This window comes from Microcaecilia unicolor, chromosome 4, assembly GCF_901765095.1.
Source record: "Microcaecilia unicolor chromosome 4, aMicUni1.1, whole genome shotgun sequence".
Taxonomy (NCBI): domain Eukaryota; kingdom Metazoa; phylum Chordata; class Amphibia; order Gymnophiona; family Siphonopidae; genus Microcaecilia; species Microcaecilia unicolor.
The window spans coordinates 176,891,475-176,913,658 of NC_044034.1; the positions used below are offsets into that span (position 1 = coordinate 176,891,475).

The 22,184-nt window shown below is 43.6% G+C and overlaps 1 protein-coding gene across 1 annotated transcript in view; it reads right to left on the reverse strand.

Annotated features, from left to right (window-relative positions):
- SWAP70 (switching B cell complex subunit SWAP70) overlaps positions 1-22,184 on the reverse strand; it is a 184,729-nt gene that overhangs the window by 138,092 nt on the left and 24,453 nt on the right. The window contains exon 2 of the mRNA XM_030200994.1: positions 4,656-4,796. Coding sequence (XP_030056854.1) covers positions 4,656-4,796 — 141 coding nt within the window. The remainder of the gene's footprint in view (positions 1-4,655; positions 4,797-22,184) is intronic.

Genomic DNA, 22,184 nt, shown 5'->3' on the forward strand with positions numbered 1-22,184 from the left:
TGCTGTCAGCTGTGTGATAGCGCCCCCTTAATAGGTGAAGCAAAGAGACAACTGCCTTCTTGTTTCAGTATCACTGTGGCCTATGTCCCCACTCATCCCTTCCCTTCCCCCCCCCCCCCATCTCTCTCTATTGCTCATACTCCACCTAAGCCTTCACCCACTCTCTCTCTCTCATCTGTCACTTCCAGGAAACTAATGTGCTCGGGACTCTTGCCACCTGTTCCCCTTACCTTGCTATCTGCAGAGCTACAGTGCATCTCCCACATCTGTACTATGAATTAGCTCTCTGCGAGCTTGAGCCAGGAGGCGCAGAAGTTTGGGCTGGTCTTGCGGTTTCAAGTCTACCGAGACTTATGTTTCTGTGAGATTTGTTGAACCCAGGGGCGTAGCCAGACAACAGATTTTGGGTGGGCCTAGGCAAGAATTGGGTGGGCACCAAGTGTTCTCCCCCCCTCCAAAAAAAAAAAATCTCAGCTGGTGGGAAAACACTTCTTTCCATCTTGGCAGCAGGAATGCACTGAAAACGGAGCATGCGCAGGTGCCGGTAGTGTTTTTGTTACCATCGGGGGAAATCTTCAGCTGGCGGAGCTTGGGATTCCCACAAGTTACCACTAAACATGTACTACTGTTGGGTGGGCCTGAGCCATAAATGGATGGGCCCTGGCCCACCCAAGCCCACCTGTGGCTACGCCACTGGTTGAACCGTGCTTTAAATGTATGCAAATCTCTCATGCATATTCATTGTGACAATCCTAAGAACCCAACAGGATAGGTGTACTTCCAGGAGAGGAACGAGAAACTGCTTTTGGAAACCATTTACTCGTGTGGTTCACTAGCAATCTTTGGGGAAGGGAGTAGGAGCCCCTCCATCCTTACAAGCACACAATGAGAGAGGTGGGGAGGAAACATTTTGCAATGTGAGAACTGCAAGCCTCACTGCCTTCAAAGTTTCTTTTCTGTTTCTCTCATGGGGAATTTTGCTAACAATACTTCTTAGTTCTAAAATGAAACAATGTATCCTGCAACTTTCTACCGACTATACACACAAAAACTCAGATCACTTCTTGTTGAAAGTAGAACAGTCACCTTTGGACTGAAAAATAAATTCCTTTTGTGAGTAGGAAGCAGAAGAGGGAATACATTTTAATAAAATGGATCCAGGGAGAAATTTCTTTAACAGATCACTCAAGTAAAAATTTAGGCTTCAGTTCAGCAACTCAATCTGGAGCAAAATGTCCTAAATTTCCCATTCCCTCCTCCAGCCCCTCATCATTAAAAACAATTTTCATAGCCAGCTGTTGGGTGTGATGATTTCAGCTTTGGCTCTAAGAGAAGACAAACATTTCCTGTGAAATACAGGCTAGAATCAGAAGATAATAGACAGAGCATTCACTATTCAGGCTCCTGGACTCGCCACAACCCCCAAAAAATGAGGGACGTCACTGAACAAGATCTTTTTGCAGTATAGGAAAACATCTGAACAGTCATGTAACTTGGCAGCAATTTGTTTTTTAAAGTGGGCAGTTAGGGCTGGATGCATAGGCAGCTGCCCAACCTGTAGAAGTCCCAGAGACACAGCTGTAGAACAGATCTGGGACTTTTAGCTACTGTTCACATATAAACAAACAGGAAAGAGCTATTAAATGCTGCATCAGAATAAAAAGATCACTTTAAACCCCCCCCCCCCACCCACCCACCCACCACCCTCAAACCCACCGCACTGGTTCAACTGTCAGAATGCTTGGAGGAGAGAAATGGGTAGGCTCACATCCAAAAACTTTGCTAAAGCAAGACTGTGGCTGGACTTTTTTTTTTTAAGCTCAGCTTCCTCCAGCTCCTTTGAAACCAGGGCTATGATCCAGCATTATGAGCTGCCATTCACAACTGTCCAAGAATGTTTCTGCTATTTTCTATCCCTTCTCAGCTACTTAGATGTTTCTCTGCAACATCTGAGTTCCTCCCTAAATCCAGCCACTAATTATCGTGCCACAATTTGGGACTCCTCCTTCCCGGGCACCTTGACTACTACCTCCATCACCTTCCTTAGCCCCAACCAGCACAAAGAGTGAAGACTTGAACCCAGGTCCCCCAGGTGGCAGCACTGAGCGCTCCCAACAAGCCTTGTGACTCTGGGCAAGTCACTTAACCATCCATTGCCCCAGGTACAAATAAGTACCTGTATAAACTATGTAAAACTGCTTTGAATGTAGTTGCAAAACCCACTTAAAGGCGGTATATCAAGTTCCATTTCCCATTTTCACCAGGTCTTTCATGTGGCTTCGACTGAAGATCATGCCGCAGATTTGGTTTCTGCCAAAATTAGAAAAATAAAATCCCAGTTTCAGCTGCCCTCTAGCTTGAGCTTACCTAACAGATCCTCTTCATTCACTGCAGGGGGTATAGTAACATAGTAAATGACGACAGATAGAGACCTGTACGGTCCATCCAGTCTGCCCAACAAGATAAAACTCATTTTACATGGTATGTGATACTTTATATGTATACCCGAGTTTGATTTGTCCTTACCATTCTCAGGGCACAGACCGTAGAAGTCTGCCCAGCACTGTTCTTGTACTAAGTTCTGAAGCTAACGTCGAAGCCCCTTAAAATGTACACTCAAGCCCATCCCTATCTATTCAGTCACGATCAGGGCATAGACAGCAGAAGTCTGCCCAGCTCCTGTTTTGCTTCCCAATTACCAGCGTCGCCACCCAATCTCCACTAAGATTCCACGGAGCCATTCCTTCTAAACAGGATTCCTTTGTTTTTAACCCATGCATGTTTGAATTCCATTACCGTTTTGATCTCCGCCACCTCCGCGGGAGGGCATGCCACATATCCACCACCCTCTCTGTGAAAAAACACTTCCTGACATTAGTCCTGAGTCTGCCCCCCTTCAACCTCAATTCATGTCCTCTAGTTCTACCGCCTTCCTGTCTCCGAAAAAGGTTTATTTGCGGATTAACACCTTTCAAATATTTGAACGTCTGTATCATGTCACCCCTATTTCTCCTTTCCTCCAAGGTATACATGTTCAGGCCAGCAAGTCTCTCCTTGTATGGTTTGCAACGCAAATCCCATACCATTTTTGTAGCTTTTCTTTGCACCGCTTCCAGTCTTTTTACATCTTTAGCAAGATACGGCCTCCAAAACTGAACACAATACTCCAAGTGAGGCCTCACCAACAACTTGTAGAGGGGCATCAACACCTCCTTTCTTCTGCTGGTTATGCCCCTCTCTATGCAGCTTAGCATCCTTCTGGCCACGGCCGTCGCCTTGTCACATTGAAATACTTCTCAGATTTATCATGGCTCTGTACACTGCAACTTGCATGTCACTCCTTGATTTCTCTGAAAAGTCACTCTTTGCATTATGACAGTCACGTAATGGTCACTCATATGCTCAAAAATAATTTTAGATTTAAAATCAGTTTTGAAAAGATTTTTCATCTGCCACCAGTAATAAAAGTTGTTCACAAGATGGATTATTTATATCAGATGTCAAAACTTACTGCTATCCGATCTGGACAAATAATACAATTTCACAAACTTTGGGACAAATATATAGCTTGGAGATCCCTCTCGGGCATTGATCTCGATGCCCCCGGGCTGCTGGTTTCGGCTGTCTAACTGGTTGTTCCGGCAGCTGACTCTTGTCTGTTCTGGGACCAGAAGTGGACCACCAAAGCAGGGGCGTAGCCAGACTTCGGCGGGAGGGGGGGTTCAAAGGCCGAGGTGAAGGGGCACATTTTAGCATCCCCCCCCCCCCCCGGTGCCGCCGACCCCCCTCCCCCCCCCCCCCCCGCCAACTTTGATGACCCCCCCCCCCCCCCGCCATCATCGCCTACCTTTGCTGGCAGAGGACCCCAATCCCCGCCAGCCAAGGCCCTCTTCTTCCCGCGCAAGGCTTCGTTCTGTTTCTGTGAGTCTGACGTCCTGCACGTACAACGTGCAGGACATCAAAAACAGAACGAAGCCTTTGCGGGGAAAAAGAGGACCTCGGCTGGCGGGGATTGGGGTCCCCCACCAGCAAAGGTGGCCCACGGCGACGGAGGGTCGTCGACAGGGGGGTCCAGGGCCAAATCTACAGGGGCCCAGGTCCCCCCTGGCCCCACGTAGCTACGCCACTGCACCAAAGGACATATGAATAATCTCAATTAATGAATGGTGGGGGGGAGGGGTTTTGGTTTGTTGTTCTTGCTGTTATGCTTTTGTCACAGCTGTATAGACTTTCTTGTTTCCTTTGTTTTCTATAAAAACATTTTTTTTTATTTTCTCATTTCTTTAGTCATTCTAACCTTCTTTTACTATAAAGAGGCTAACAGCTCTGCTCCTGCTAGGCTGAAAATTGTCCAATTTTTAGCTCATTCACACTGCAAGGGTTGGACTGACCACTGGGACAATAGGACAGCGCTTGAGGGTTCATTTTCCCCTAGCTTCCATCTAGTTTAATCATTTTCAATAGGTGGTTAAGGGCTCATGACCCTTAGTGCCCAGTGGCCCAGATCACCGTCAGTCTGCCCCTACTACAATAACAGGCCAAAACACTGTAGGGCGATGGCTTGGTGAGTTTGCACAGTTTAAAAACCAAGCACAAAGAAAAGGGTACTTCAGATTAACAGCTTAATTATAAAAAGCATAAAAGGCGACACTTACTTTATCCAGGATGAATCTGTTCAGATAAGGCATGTATCCCTGATTGGACACAGGACCCTCATCATCATCTCTGAAATGCTCTTCGAGGGCCACAGGGTCATGTGGGACATTCAGTAAAGTGCACAAGTTATGTGAAAGGACCTGAAAGACAACAGAACCAGTCTTATACTGTATCCTCTTACCAATTTACAGCTTTCATCTCTGCAGAGCATAACCCAGGGACTGACAGAACTTGTGCATATTATCACCTTATTGGCTCTGTTTAGCAACAGAAATCTTTATCCATGGTCAGATTAAAGAAAAAAAAGACACACTAAAATAAATTCCCAGTACCCTAAAAACAAACTGAAGAATACAAAACAATTTACACTATTCACCTTGTTAAATAACAGGAAAAATTAAGAGTCCCTTTTACTAAGCTGCAACAAAAAGAGTAGTCTTAGTGCACCCTTGCATGGGTTTTTCCCACACACTAAAGCTATTTTTTGCTGCAGCCAAACAATGGCCCATTTTTCATTTTTGCACTAATTGCCTTGCGCTAATGTTGCCATAAGAAAAAAAAAAAAAAAAAAAAAAGTTACCACATGAGCACTTATAGACACCTATTTTGTAGGGCTCACATGGCAATCCTGCACTAACTAGTTAGCTGTGCTGATCAGCAGCCAGAACACTCCCTTATATAGCTCTTTAAAAAAAAAAAAAAGTTAGCACATGGATTAGCATGTGTGCTAAATGAGCGCATCCTGTGGTACACCATTTAGGAACGCGTTAGTGCCTAACATAACTTATGTAAAATGGCCCCTAAGCAACAGCCCTGTTTACTAAGGCACTGTAGGTGGGCAAACTTTTTAGCACACGCTAACACTAGAGACACCCATAGGAATATAATGGGTGTCTATCGTTAGCGCCTATAGTGCGGCTTAGTAAACAGGGCCCTAAACTATTTGCAAACTAATTTCCAAAGGAGAGTGTACGTGCCATAAACATCCAATGACGCTGGAGACAAAAAAAAAAAAAAACCAGTAACAGAATTCAAGGGCATGGGAGAAGGCAGAGACAGACCCTAGCTACAAAGTGAGAAAAAAAAAGTGAGAAACCACCAGAAACAAAAACAAGATAGCAGATAAAGACCACGAAATCCACACTTTCTGCTCAGCTTTACCATCCCTTCCTCTCCCTCAGGAGCCCTTAAACTTTCTTGAATTCAGGTACAGGCAGGGGTGTGCTGGTAAATTTTTAACAGGCTCTTTCTCCGGAGGTAGCCAGCTCTGCAGTTGGAAGGGCCGGGGGGGGGGGGGGGGGGGAACAACACTTGCCTCTCTCTCCTCTCTCCCTTCGTGCGGGCACGCTAGGCATACCTTTGCTGGCAGCCAATAAATGGACTGCCACCACTCCAGTCTTGCTCTGAGCAACATGCTGGAACTTCTCTCACATGCTCGAGAAGTCCCAGCCTGCTGCCCAGAGCTGGAAACAAGGAGCGGGGAGCAGCAGTAGTCTATTTACTTGGCTGGCAGGGCTCAGCCTCCCCACCAGCAAAGTAAAAGATAATTCAGCAGGGGGCCCAAGCCCACATTTTGGGAGCCAGCTGTTAAAGTAGCCATGGAGGGCCCTACTTTAACAACTGGCTCCCAAAATTCTTAAAAACAACAACCAGCTCTTGCGAGCTTGTGAGAGCCTGCTCCAGCACACCACTGGGTACAGGCCTCATTTACACAGTGGGAAAAATGTGGGATACAAATGCATAAATAATAATTATCTCCCTTTCAGGCTGTTCCATGCATCTACCAGCCTCTCTGTAAAAAAAAAAAAAATTACAAAATTTCTTCCGAGTTTACCCCCTTTCACCCTTAAAGAGTTTCCTTTTCATGAGGCCTGCTTTTGTGCATTTATTCCTTGGCAGTACCCCTACTCCCTCCAGAGAATGCACATTTGATCTTGCTGTCTGTTACATGGGGGAAAAGAGCACCACCAATTTTAGAAGGTGTCTTCTGGTCCAATTCCATCCTGTACCTTTCTAGAACTGTACACAATACTGCAAATGGAGGTATAGGAAGTGCCACTGCCTCTTTTTACTGCTGGTCATTCCTCTCCCTATCTGCCTAAACATCCTTTTGGCTTTTGCCATCACTTTACTCATTTGGTCAACTTCATATCGGTTATGATCATCCCTCCCCATGCTTCTCGTTTGAGCACAAAACATCACTGTCCAACTGCACTGCTCAATTTGTTTTTTTGCATCCCAAACACATGACCAATAAAATCTTAGCCGCCAAACTCCAGACCATTTCTCAAGGTTTAACAGACCCTTCCTCATACTTTCTACACCTTCTAGGATGTCTACCAGATTACCAGATGTCTACCAAAAAACAGCAAAAAACTTTCCTTGATATTCCTTTGATAAATTTTGTTGATAAAAATGCTTAACAGAAGTAAACTGCTTTAATTCTGAAAAAAGAAGACCAGACACGGGCCGTGTTTCAGCGTAAAAACACCTGCCTCAGGGGTCCAGGTTATTCTTATAGACAAAATGGTGTTTTTTTTAATACCGACGTTCTGCAGGATAGCGTGAATTACTACTTCGCTTTGGGCGACCTTAACCTAACTGGTTGGTTTTTTTCAATCTTGTATCATTTTGTCCGTAAGAATAATCTGGACCCTTGAGGCAGACGTTCGTACGCTGAAACACGGCTCGTGTCAGGTCTTTTTTTCAGAATTAAAGGACTATCTCAATCCTAAACGCTCAGCTGTACTTTTTCTTGCTATTGTTTGTTTGTATGCTGTTTTACCCTCTCTTTTGTTATCTTGAACAGAAGTAAACTACCACTCTAGCACAGCACCTTCAGAAATGGTATTGAAGAGCAGGATGAAGATCGATTGAGAGTTCTTCCATATCAGCAACTATAATATTACAACAAGATGCTGAAATCAGCTTATTTCACATCTATCTCCTTAAAGCTTATGAATTCGGCACTCCTTCTTAAACATTTCATGGTCTGTTCTGGCGAAGACTTTAGTTTCTATTGATCCATTAGATATCTGCTGCTGCCATAACCTGTATGGACACGGTTTAGACACATCCATAGCTCATGTGGATGATCTAACTAGAGGCCTTCCATAAATCTATTTATAAAGCCCGTGGTTCCTCAGTGCTGAAATAGATTTTCTTGAGGCTGATAGCACGGGTCCAGAATGAGGTTATGTGGAAGCTAAGAGGGGCATTTTCAGTATATCTAAATCTGATTATGGACATTTTGTTTAAAAAAAAAAAACAACATTAAAAAAACCCAGTAGCAAATATGACCATTTTCAAACCAGAAAAACTTTTTTAATGGCCATTTGCTAGATGTTTTTGTGCTCAGGGCGTCTATCTTTTAGCACCTTCTCGAGAAAAAAAAAAAAGGTCCAAGGGAAAAACGCACAAAAACAAGCCATTGGGATATATAGGTGGCCAGCATTCTTACCAGACTGGCCACAAAGACAACCCAGTAGGAGCAGAGGGTCACCCTAGGGGGCACTGCAATGGACTTCACATAAAAGATCCCAGGTACACATCTCACCTTTACCCCCTCATATTGTACGGTGATTGGTGAGCCCTCCAAACCCCACCAAAAACCTAGTGTACAAAACTGTATACCACTACAATAGCCTTTATGCCTGCGGGTGTCACCTATACAGTGGTGGAAATAAGTATTTGATCCCTTGCTGATTTTGTAAGTTTGCCCACTGACAAAGACATGAGCAGCCCATAATTGAAGGGTAGGTTATTGGTAACAGTGAGAGATAGCACATCACAAATTAAATCCGGAAAATCACATTGTGGAAAGTATATGAATTTATTTGCATTCTGCAGAGGGAAATAAGTATTTAATCCCTCTGGCAAACAAGACCTAATACTTGGTGGCAAAACCCTTGTTGGCAAGCACAGCGGTCAGACGTCTTCTGTAGTTGATGATGAGGTTTGCACACATGTCAGGAGGAATTTTGGTCCACTCCTCTTTGCAGATCATCTCTAAATCATTAAGAGTTCTGGGCTGTCGCTTGGCAACTCGCAGCTTCAGCTCCCTCCATAAGTTTTCAATGGGATTAAGGTCTGGTGACTGGCTAGGCCACTCCATGACCCTAATGTGCTTCTTCCTGAGCCACTCCTTTGTTGTCTTGGCTGTATGTTTTGGGTCATTGTCGTGCTGGAAGACCCAGCCACGACCCATTTTTAAGGCCCTGGCGGAGGGAAGGAGGTTGTCACTCAGAATTGTACGGTACATGGCCCCATCCATTCTCCCATTGATGCGGTGAAGTAGTCCTGTGCCCTTAGCAGAGAAACACCCCCAAAACATAACATTTCCACCTCCATGCTTGACAGTGGGGACGGTGTTCTTTGGGTCATAGGCAGCATTTCTCTTCCTCCAAACACGGCAAGTTGAGTTCATGCCAAAGAGCTCAATTTTTGTCTCATCTGACCACAGCACCTTCTCCCAATCACTCTCGGCATCATCCAGGTGTTCACTGGCAAACTTCAGACGGGCCGTCACATGTGCCTTCCGGAGCAGGGGGACCTTGCGGGCACTGCAGGATTGCAATCCGTTATGTCGTAATGTGTTACCAATGGTTTTCGTGGTGACAGTGGTCCCAGCTGCCTTGAGATCATTGACAAGTTCCCCCCTTGTAGTTGTAGGCTGATTTCTAACCTTCCTCATGATCAAGGATACCCCACGAGGTGAGATTTTGCGTGGAGCCCCAGATCTTTGTCGATTGACAGTCATTTTGTACTTCTTCCATTTTCTTACTATGGCACCAACAGTTGTCTCCTTCTCGCCCAGCGTCTTACTGATGGTTTTGTAGCCCATTCCAGCCTTGTGCAGGTGTATGATCTTGTCCCTGACATCCTTAGACAGCTCCTTGCTCTTGGCCATTTTGTAGAGGTTAGAGTCTGACTGATTCACTGAGTCTGTGGACAGGTGTCTTTCATACAGGTGACCATTGCCGACAGCTGTCTGTCATGCAGGTAACGAGTTGATTTGGAGCATCTACCTGGTCTGTAGGGGCCAGATCTCTTACTGGTTGGTGGGGGATCAAATACTTATTTCCCTCTGCAGAATGCAAATAAATTCATATACTTTCCACAATGTGATTTTCCGGATTTAATTTGTGATGTGCTATCTCTCACTGTTACCAATAACCTACCCTTCAATTATGGGCTGCTCATGTCTTTGTCAGTGGGCAAACTTACAAAATCAGCAAGGGATCAAATACTTATTTCCACCACTGTATATAGGTAGAGTAGGTATTTGATGGGTTTTGGAGGGCTCACACTTTCTACCACAAGTGTACCAGTTAGAATGGGATATAGGCCTGGTGGACCTTCATGCTGCTCTAATAGGACTGGCCACAACTTCTGAAGCTATCATAGAGGGTGGTATGTACTGTTTCTTTCACAACCTTGGGGTGTGGGAGAGGGTCAGTGACCACTGAAGGAGTATGGGGGGGGGGGGGTCATATCATTTAGGGTACCTTTTTGTGGCACAGCGTGATTGAAACAGGTCTAGTCCAAAACATCTAACTTTTGCCCTGGATGTTTTTATTTTCTTCCATTATGGCAGAAATAGCAGTTTGACCTTTTCTGAAACATCTCCTGCTTAACTGTGTACAGCATTATAAATTTTAATATGTTCTGGACCTGCTGCACCAATCCTTGCCAGAAGTTCACAAAGATTTCAACGAACACAGATTAACAGCATTATGAACTGATGAGCAGACGTATAGATGAACCATCCATTTGTCCAAGGATCCATCTAGATTTATTTTGATTTATGGAAGTTCAAGGTGATGAATAAATAATTACAAAAAAGTAGAATTCCAACCAACAAAAAAATAAAAATTAAAAACATTTTAAAAACTGGGAATAAAAAAAATGTCTAAAAAGGATATCAAAAAGTAAATCAGCAGCAATAAAATTAAAAAAAAATGATACTATTAAGCACTCTGCCAAAATAAAACTTTTCAGGCAGCTCCATCAAGTTTTTACTTTATAGAATCCTAAATAATGAATTAGTAATTGATGTGGAACTTTCATAGTAAACAAGAGATCTTTTATTATCAAAACATCTACCCTTTAACAATGCAACGAACAAGGAAGTAAGGTTTAAAGAAAACATGTAGATCATAATAGCATTAAGTTTCAGAGTATTTCCCAGAAGAAATCTTGCACAAACAGGACTATATAACTCTCTTAATCTAAGAGAAACTACAGACTTTAGGGGCCCTTTTACGAAGGCATGGGAGGGCTAATGCGTGGGTTGCACACACCAAATCAGCACTACCGACAGGCTAGCGTGTGCGCCTGGTGGCAATTATGAGTTTGGAGCGCGCCAAATCCCACAGTAGAAAATTTTCTATCATGGGGGCGTTCCTGGCAGTAATCGGCAGTTGGCGCTCGCTGAACAGATACTGTGTGGGTAGCACGTGAGCCCTTACTGCTAAGTCAATGGGTGGCATTAAGGGCTCAGGCCGTAAATAGGTGCATGCTAGTTTTAATTTTGCCACATGTCCACTTCCCTGGCCCATAAAAAAAAAAATTCCAGATGCAGTAAAGAAATGGCCCAGCGCACATCCAAAACACACACCCACACTACCTACCGCCAGCCACTTTTTACTGTGCCTTTGTAAAAGGACTCCTTAGTGTATCAAAATATAAAAAAATCAAGAAGAGCTAAACATACATTATTGGGGACAATTACCTGCATTGTTGCAAGGCATGTGGGTACTTCGGTATAAATAAATAGACCTGGTCTCTAATGTTGGTATAAATAGACCTTGTCTCTAATTGTCAAAGTAACAGAAAAGAAAATAAGCAGAAAAATACATGCAAGTAGTAATAGTCAGTAAATAGGAACATAGTAGATGACAGAATATAAAGTCCTGAAGTCCATAAGTATTGTCACACTGGGACACAACAAAGGTCCATCAAGCCCAGCATCCTGTTTCCAACAGTGGCCAATCCAGGTCACAAATACCTGGCAAGATCCCAAAAAAGTTCAATACATTTTATGCTGCTTATCCCAGAAATAAGCCGTGGATTCTCCCCAAGCCAATTTAATAACGGTCTATGGACGTTTCCTTTAGGAAGCCATCCAGATCTTTTTTAAACCCTTCTAAGCTAACCGCCTGCTCAACAGTCACACATTATCCTATATAATAAAACACACCTCCAACATTCTGAAGCCAAGAAAGTGAAGCCTTTAAGCCTTGAAGCATTCCTGCAACCTTCCGGAACTACGGCTTCAGAACGTTGGAGGTGCGTTTTATTATATAAGATGTGCTCGGTGCTTTTCTGTAGCACATGGAGGGAATTTAATATATGCTGATTAAGGTGGAGGAGTGGCTGGAGGGGGGGCAGGGAAGAGAAGAGCATCGGTGGGTGGCTGGAGGGGGGCAAGGGAAAAAGTAGAATCGCTGGGTGGCTGGAGGGGGGACAGAGGAGACACACTCGCACCCAGCAGTCTCACTCTCTCTGCACACACACACACGCACATTAACTCTCACTCTCTCACACACAGTCAATCTCACACATACTCTCTCAAACATACACACTCCGAGGAAAACCTTGCTAGCGCCCGTTTCATTTGTGTCAGAAACGGGCCTGTTTTACCAGTTGGTTCATAATGAATGAATGAGGATAGTGCTGGGCAGACTTATACGGTCTGTGCCCTGAAAATGACAGATACAAATCAAGGTAAGGTATACACAAAAAGTAGCACATATGAGTTTATCTTGTTGGCAGACTGGATGGCCCATGCAGGTCTTTTTCTGCCGTCATCTACTATGTTACTATGTATAAAATATTTGAACCTGGTCCTTCTTTGTTATTTTTGGGACAGACTGTATAAGACTGCCCAGCACTATCCTTACATTCCAACTTCTGATGTCACCACTGAAGCTCACTCCAGCCTATCCCAATCTGTCCAAAAGCGTAATAGGAGATCAACCACATCAAAACGTTTGAGCAAATCATAAAACATACAATGAATCCAGTTATTATAAAGCCTGACATGTGACCTGCTTTCAGGGGCACATCAACTATGAAAATTATATATTGGATAGTGGCAAAGACCATGTGACCATATAACAACAAAAAAAGCCATCACTAAAGAAAAAGATCACAATTAAAAATAACTAGAACAAAAATAAATACAATAAATGTAATAAATACAATAAATGTAAATAAAAAAGTAATTATCTTAAATCAAAAAGAGGTATCCTAAAACTCTCTCTCTTCATTAGCCTCTAAGCTCTGGAGCTCTTTGCCAGAGGATGTGGTAACAGTGGTTAGTGTATCTTTGTTTAAAAAAAGGTTTGGACAAATTCCTGAGGAAAAATCCATAGTCTGCTATTGCGACAGACATGGGAAGCAACTGCTTGCCCTGGGATTTGTAGTATGGAGTGTTGCCATGATTTGGGTTTCTGCCAGGTACTTGTGACCTGGCCTTGCCACTGTTTGGAAAACAAGATACTGGGCTAGATGGACCATCGGTCTGGCCCAGTATGGCTACTCGTATGTTTTTATGAGAGAAATCAAATATCTAAAACCAAGAGAGGCCATAGGCACATATTTCAAATAAGTGCCATAAATATCATCCACTTATTTTCTTGTCTGTTTACCCTTTGTGGTTGAACTACGCCTCTTCTTTATTGTCACTAATTTTCAAAGGGAAACCACCCATGGAGCTTTTTTCAGACACTGTCTACTCTGCTAAGAGGTTTTGTTTGCATCAAGCCTCTCTTTGAATAAATCCATGTGGAAAGGCATGTTTTGTTTTTTTATTGCTGCAGTTAGACCTCTCTAATCTCCTCCTACACTCTACAGCAAAAACACCGACTACATATAAAACGGCCAGTGAACTACAGTTGCAGTGTATCCGACCGAGTCTGCTCACTACATCCATCTAACGAAGGAATGAGCAAAGCGATGCAGATACACTGATGGGTGCCGAGCACCTGTGCCCAGCCTGCCGCTGGAAAGAAAGCAGCATGTCGCACAAAGGGCCTCTTATCAAGCCGCGCTACCAGCTCCCAGTGCAGTAATGCCAACAAAGCCCATTCACTTTGAATGGGCTCCATCAGCACTGCTGTGCAGGAACCACTAACAAGGCCCAAAGAATTTGAAGAATTAATGAACACACTTGCACAATTTGTGGTTGGGTATCACTTATATAGGTTACTATGTAAGTCTATGTGCTTTGAAAAAAAGCCTCTATGTCTGGACATGCAATGGTTACAACTACAACAGGTCCGATGACCATTATGCAATTAGTCTGATATCCCCATATAAAAACTTTGCAAAACATTTATGTACCAGGAAGTACAAGGGAAAAATTGAACTGAGTCGTTTGTTATCACAAACTAATCCTTCCTCTGTATTTTTTTTTTTTTTTACTTCCGACACAAAGAATCTGCTCCTGCTTTGCAGGAGTTGAAGAAACACTAGACTGAAGGGGGAAGAGAAAGAAGTTTGGACTCCTGTGCAAGATAAATTTGTTAGGGCATTTCATTGTATGAGAGCATAAGATAACTGTTATATCAAACTAAGAAGTAGACTAATGGTTTGTGCAGTGGACTTTGATCCTGGGGAACTGGGTTCTATTCCCACTGCAGTTCCTTGTGACTCTGGGCAAGTCACTTAACCCTCCATTGCCCCAGGTACAAATAAGTAACTGTATGTACACTATATAATCTACTTTGAATGTAGTTGCAAAAACCACAGAAAGGCAGTATATCAAGTCCTATTCCCTTTCACTTTTACCAAGCTGCGGGAAAAAGGGCCCTGCGCTAGTGGTGTGAGCCATTTTCCCACGCACCAGGGCCCTTTCTACCGCAGTGGGTAAAAAGTCCCAAAATATGGCCATGCGGTAAGAGAACTCTTACCACATGGCCATGCGGCAGGGAGCCCCTACCACCCATTAAGGTGGTGATTAGGGCTCCCGTGGTAACCTGGTGGTAAGCGGGCAGCGCACAGCAATGCCTGATTACTGCTGGGTAACCACCGCGGAAGCCATTTCCAGGGGTTTTCATTTTCCCCGGAAATGTTGCGTGCTTGGGGCGGAACTACTGCAGGCAGCAGTCCCGTTTGGTAACCCCATGTTGGGCTTACCGAAGTTTTGTAAAAGACCCCCTTAGAGAATCCTAAACTGCTATAAAAAAAAAAACAGTGACCTGACAGCTTTCAGATTCTTCCCTCCCTGCTCCTTTAATACGACTGTCACAGAAAATCCAGCTTGGAGGATGCGGTCAAGGTGACAAACAGCCTGGTTCAAAAGTTATTTGGACAAGTTCCTGAAGGAAAAGCCCATAAAAAGTTATCATCAATGTAGACTTATGAAATCCATCACATACCCCTTGAAATGACCGAAGAGAAACTGTATCCACCTTTTTGGGGATCTACTTGTGATTACACGGTCACTGATGCTGGACTTGATGGACCCTGGTCTGACTGCACAGCTGCATCTTAACTAGGTGTTTCAAAGATTCAGATTGGATACCTCACAAACAACGTCCATCATTCTTGGAACAACTAGCCACATCTGCACAACAGCAGCCCTACAAAACAGAAGCATGCATCCCTCCAGAACCGCTCAGTACATCCTCTTGTTTCACTCTGGTGCTATTCAACTGACAAGGGAAAGACCAGGAGCTGAAACACTATTATTTAATGTTTATTAAAATTTGCTAAGTCCACCTTTATCACTAAAGCAAATTAAGGCAGAATACAATAAAACAAAATAGTCAGAAAAGAATGCTAAAATCAGACAGGCCAGAATATCAAACTCAAAATAAAAATCACAAACTAAATTAACAAAACTACAAAAAATTAAATTTCATACAACTTTCATAAAAAAATGTTAATCTCCCATGTGTGGCCATTATGACTAATAGTCAGCCAAGACCTGTGGGGTATTTGGCAACCAGATAAAATTATTATAAAAACATTTTTCCCCTCCACTGATTTCAGTGTTGCCCAACTGGAGGGGCCACAACACAGTTGTGACTTCTCAAACTTTGCAGCATATTTACAGACGGCACCAACTAGGAAGTTATGAACTGTTCCCAAGATGCAAAACCAATACACTCAATGAAAACCTGTTAAACTGCATTACCATGTTAAATATTTTGCAGCACAGGCAGCCCATTGTCTAAGCCTGAATTATTAGATTTGCTTCCTGATGAGTAAAGTGGCTGAATTTTAAACATAACAAAAAATGGCAGCAGGTAAAGGAGCAAATGGCCCCAACCAGTCTGGCCATCCACAGCAGTTACTACTAACCCCTGTGCTTTCTTGAATCCAAATTTAGTCCTCATCTCCACCACCGAGATGTTCCCATTTCTCCTTCTGAACAGAAATATTTCCTTAGACTCTTAAATAATCTGTCCCCTTTCACCCTTCTCTCTCCACCCCCGGGCCCTCTGCACTGACCTTAAGCGCCTCACCGCCGCAGTCCAGCCTGCCCTCTGTCGCTCCCTGGCATTGAATTAAGCACCTCACCTTCGAAAGCGCAGCAAGCAGTGGCAGACCGCTCCTTCCTTCTGTGTCCTGGCCCGCGCAGAAGTTACGTCAGGCGAGGGCGAGACACGAAGGAAGGAGTGGTCTGCCGCTGCTTGCTGCACTTTCGAAGGTGAGTGCTTAAATTCAATGCCAGGGAGCGACAGAGGGCAGGCTGGACTGCGACGGCGGCAGCACTGGGCCCCCCCCGGAGGCCCGGGCCCAGGGAATTTTGTCCCCTTGTTCCCCCCTCTTGGCAGCCCTGGGCTATGGGCATTCCCAAATTTACACACGTAATTACAGAATATGGCCCAGTGCCTTAAATTTACATGCAGGGATTTACACCAGGTTTTCATTGGTGTAAATGGAGAATGCAGTTTTAGGTACTGGGGATATCAACTAAGCATGTTCTATATACTGCACCTAAATCTTGGCACCGCTTATAGTATATGCTTAGGCAGAAATGTTTACCACATGGATTTTTTTAGGTGGCCTTATACAGAATCTGGCCCTTAATATCTACCCTCCCCTGCCTTTCATCTAAAGTATATATTGACATCTTTGTCTGTCCTCATACACTTCATGACAAAGATCACTGACAGACTCCATCCTGTTTTATATTTTTGAAGGTGTGGTCTCCAGAACTGTACATAGTACTCAAGCATTCCTTCTGGCTTTTACTGTGGCTTTTTCTATTTGGCCACCTTAAGATCTTCACATACAATCACCCCCAAGTTCCACTCCTCTTGCATGCAGAAGTACCAGTGGCGATCCTTGGTCAGCTGCCACCCAGGGTGAATCGCCGCTGCACCACCCCCCCACCCCCCACCGGGTGCAGCGGCGTCCTTCCCCCCCCCCCCCCCCCCCCGGGGTGCATTCTTACTTGCTGGAAGCAGCCCGAGCGGCTGTCGGTTCTGCTGGTTCCCTGCTGCCCTCTGCCCCGAACAGGAAGGGCAGAGGGAGCAGGGAACCATTGGCGCCGTCAGCCACATGGCTGCTTTCTGTACCCCTCCAGCGGCATGAACCCGGGCGGACACACCCCCACCGCCCCGCCCTCGGTATGCCATTGAGAAGATACTTCACCCCTAAACTGTACCTCTCTCTTGGGTTTTTTGTAGCCCAACACATGACCCTTGCATTAATATTTTTAGCATTCATCTTAATTGCAAATTCTAGACCAGTCTTCAAGCTTTGCTAGGTCCCTTCTCATTGTTATCCGCACTTTCAAAAGTATCTCCCACTATATTATTTTAAATTTATACGCCGCATTATTCCAATGTTCTCAGCGGTTTACAAAAACACAAAAACAACCATATACAAACACAAAGACAATCTTAATCCTAACAAGCAGGCTTCTTATATGGTAAAATCCCCAATATCAATCAGCTAAAACTATCATCTGCACCATATACTACAGTAAAAAGATGCGTTTTCTATTCCGTTTAAACTTTGCAACCGCTTGAAATCTTTCTAAGCCTCAAAAGGTAATCATTCCACAACCCTGGACAGAGTACATAAAAAGTTTTTCTGTAGTCTTTAGCTTTATCACCCTGAATGATGATATTCCAATATTCCTACTGGGCTGATCTCAGGTTTCTTGATGATTGGTATACCTGCAATTTCATTGCCAACATGTTTTGAGACCTCCCACCTCAAAGTTTTAAACACCAGCAGTAAGATTTTAAACTTAATCCTAACCTCCACAGGTAACCAATTGGTAACATCCAACTATCAACGCTGATTAGCTTGTTAACCATGCAGCTTATGTGCATGTCATGGAATACACTTCCATTCCCGCATGGAAATCTTGGCATATATAGAATCCCAGGGTATATATTACAAGTACTTTTATTCTGAATTCACACCAACTGTATCCCTAGGACAGCTATTTCTGAATCCAAACACTGGGCAGTGATGAATGTTTCTTTTTCAGGTGTTTTTCCCCATTACCAAACACAAATGAAAAGTCTTAAAAATGAGGATCAAGTTTCCAGTGGTTGAGCCAATGGCTGAGAAGCTCTCCCTTGCTAACATTACCATGTTTCCCGAAAATTTGAAAACCCACCTTAGCCCTCAAAATGACTGAGCACATGGCTTCTAAGAAAAGTTTTTGACACAATTTTACCACTGAGATGCAGAAATCAATGAGCATCCAAATTACTGCCACATTAAAAAGAAGTGTGCACCATGAGGAAAAAGTATGTTCCATGGCAGCAATCTGCAACTCATTGCTGGAATGTTCCCTTTCTTGTCAGTGCATGAGTAGTGATTTGCTCACAGTGTGACAGGAAAGAGGACTTTTTTTTTTTTTCTAAACCTGCTGCCACACATCCCTGCTCCCCCCTCCAAAAAAATGCAATGATCCCTCCCCCAGTTAACCCCCAGATCATCCAATTCCATTTTTCTCCTGAGATGACCCCTGCTCCACTGACACCCCCCCCCCCAATAAATAGGCCCGATGTGCAAAAGCACACCCAAACCCCATAACCAGCCCCAAGGTCCCCAAGGACCTCAAAACCACTCTTCACCTGTTGACATAACCCCCTATCCTCTACTACTTATTTCTATAGCGCTACTAGACGTACACTTGAACATGAAGAGACAGTGCCTGCTCGACATAGCTTACAATCTGACTCCCAACCCCTTGATCCCCCCCCCAAATAAACCCTGGTGTCTAACGTGGCACCCTACCCCCAGCGACCCCCCCCCCCTAAGCAAACCTTCAAAAAGGAGCAGGAGCAATGTCCACTTGCTCTGCCCCTGCACCACTATCTTCAAAAATGGCAGCACCTGACCCTACACAGTGCATCCCATGCAATGTCAGTCTGCCAAAATGTGGGAATTTACATCCATACTGCCATACTGGGGGAAACCACCTACCAAATAAAGGGGAAAATTCCCTTATTTGGCAGGCTGACCTCATGCAGTGCATCCTGGAGTGCACCATGTACAGTCAGGCACTGCCATTTTTGAAAATAGCAATACAGAGACAGGAGAAAATGGGCATCGCTGCTGCCTCTTTTGAAGGCATGCCAGGGAGCAGGGGCAATCCACTATACACCAGGAAAACAGGGGGTCTGAAGAGCCGGGGGGGGGGGGGGGGGTCGCTATTAGCTTTTCTGCCCTAATGTAATTGCTGCAGAACAGCAAGCTTCTACACTTCCTCAGACCCGACGTTCAGGTCCCCTTGTTGTGCTCATCTTAAAGTCTCTGCAATCAGGACTGAATAGCTGATGCCTTTCATTTTAAAGATGCTGCTGGAAGGATGACTACCGCACAAAATTAACTTGTGCGCTGGACCGCTTTCTGCAGCATGCACCCTATAATGTGTGCGTAGACATCTCGGTAAGCATGCACTTCTACCCACAGTACCTTCTGCATCGGCCCAAGTGCTGTAGAGGCCCTACATTGAATGATTATTAGAAGTAGCCTACCATTGTGACCAAGAACCAATAATTCAAAGAATTAACACACATCATTAACCACTTCTGTTCCACACACTTTTTCTGTTATAACCAAGAACTGAAAATAATGGTGTTAAGAAGCATTTTGTTTTGTTAGGAATTATTTGGCATTTCCTAAAGATCATTTATTTACCAGTCACAATTAGAACATTATATTAATTCTTTATTTTCCTTATCCATCTTACCAGTTTTGCTCAAAACAGAGATATTTAACAATCATAATACCACACAACCTAAAACATTCTATAATCAAAACATACAAAGAACAGCCAAAGAATATTAATATACACTTAACTACACCCATTTTTTTTCTAACCTTAACAATTCAAAATGTCTGGCTTATCAAGCTCAACACATGCAGACTAACATCCAATAATGAGCTGAACTTTGTCATTAATGTGGCATCTGCCATGTCGCTTGTTTCTCAGTCCCAAGCATGAATCCCACCAATAAAAGTGAAGTCACCTATGCAAAATGAGCTGCTGGTCTCAGAGGCAGCAACAGATGCATTCAAATCGCAGCCCATCATATTCCCATACATCTGAGTTCTGCTGGACAACTGGTCACCAATTTACGACAGACATAAGAAAAAGACACATGTAAAGGCAATGAATAAAGCTCAGATAGGAATTAACCCTGGGAAGGAGGCATGACTCGTAACAAAAAGGTGCCCACAAAAAAAAAAAAAAAAAAGATACAAAAAAATGAGAAAGCAAATGATCCATCTGCAGCTGGGGTGGAAAACTATAAGACAGGGGCTGAGTCAAATGCTTAGTGGCAATACTGAACTGCTTCATACAAAAAAAATAGATTTTTCTTCTGAACAGGCCAAAGCTGGGGCTCCAGTTCACTATTCATAACCCCTACCTCTAAGAGGGACAGGGGAGGTGAGGGGGGAAATCCTAGCCATCACACAACAATGACTCCAGCAGGGGCAAACCTTGAGTGCACATCACCAGGTTCCGGGGGAGCTATTGTCTCCGACACGCCTGGTCCAGTAGTGGTCAGGCTAGGCGATAAGCCTATAAAAATTTGGGCGTTTGTCCCAGAGATTATCTGTACTATACATAAAATCACTGCTTTTTGCTACCATACTATCAGTAAACACTTACCCCCAAATTCTATAAGTGGTGCTCGTTTGAGCACATACTCAATTTGACTGGATGAGCCAATTAGCACCAACTGAAATTTTCAGTTATTGGTGCTAATTGGCTTTAATTAAAACTTACACACAAATTTTATGCACAGGTCCAAAAAGGGGGCGCAGTCTTGATAAGGTCAAGGGTGGACTAGAGGCGTTCTCACAATTTATGCACATTATAGAATAAAGGGATGCACGCTTAATTGAGGCACAGGGATTTACACCAAAGTTTTCTTTGTGTAAATGTAGTCGTGGTTCCCGGCATTAAGCGCTGTTCTATAAATGGTACATAACTAAGCGCTAAGTACTTTTTTTTGACGCTGATGGAAAAGTATGGAGGAGTGACATAAGACATGTTCTACGGAGCTGTTCTGGTCATTAATGATGCATAAATACTGAGACTAGGCTAAAGAGTTTTCCATCATGTCATGGGATCTAACCAGGGGGAAAGAGAGTATCATACAGCGGAGAAGCTCATGCAGAGCCCTGGCTACTGTGTTCTTGTGGGGTTGGGGATGTTCATTTGTTCAGTATTTATTTTTCTACTGGATTGTTAGTTTCCATAACATTTTAGCTGGATCACGTAAGAAGCCAAGGTGTTCCAGTCTGTTATTGTTTGTGTTCTAAATAAAGAATTACAAAAACAAGATTCAGGGTTGGGGGTGGAAGGATGCAAAAAGGGGAAGAGAAAAAAGGAAATATTACTCAATCAGTTTTTGAGCCCAACTGCTTTCTACTACACCTGTATATTTATAAAAAGAGTGAGTCAGAAAGTAACAATCATTGTTTACTTCATACTTAACAACAGAAATGATACATACATTCTCCAAATAAACCTGGCATTCAAGTTCAACCACTGGTGTCCTTACATAGAACATAAGAATAGTCATATTGGGTCAGACCAATGGTCCATCCAGCCCAGTATCCTGCTTCCAGCAGTGGTCAAACCAGGTCACAAGTACCTAGCAGAAACTTAATTAGCAGCATCATTGCAAAATACTAATCCCAGGGCAAGCAGTGGCTCTCCCCCCATGTCCAACTCAATAACAGACTATGGACATTTTCCTCCAGGAACTTGTCCAAACCTTTTTTAAATCCAGATATGCTAACTGCCATTACCACATCTTCTAGCAACGCGTTACAGAGCTTTACTATTCATCGAGTGAAACAATATTTCCTCCTATTTGTTTTAAAAGTATTTCTATGTAAGTTCATCGAATGTCCTCTAGTCTTTGTACTTTCTGAATGAGTGAAAAATCGATACACCAAGACGATTCAGTTTAATCCAACTGGATGGAAAAGGGTGCAGGTGACAGGTGGTAAGACACATATGGCTAATAATTTTCTCTATTTAGATCAAAGAAAGTAATACGAATTTACACCAAAAGGGAGAA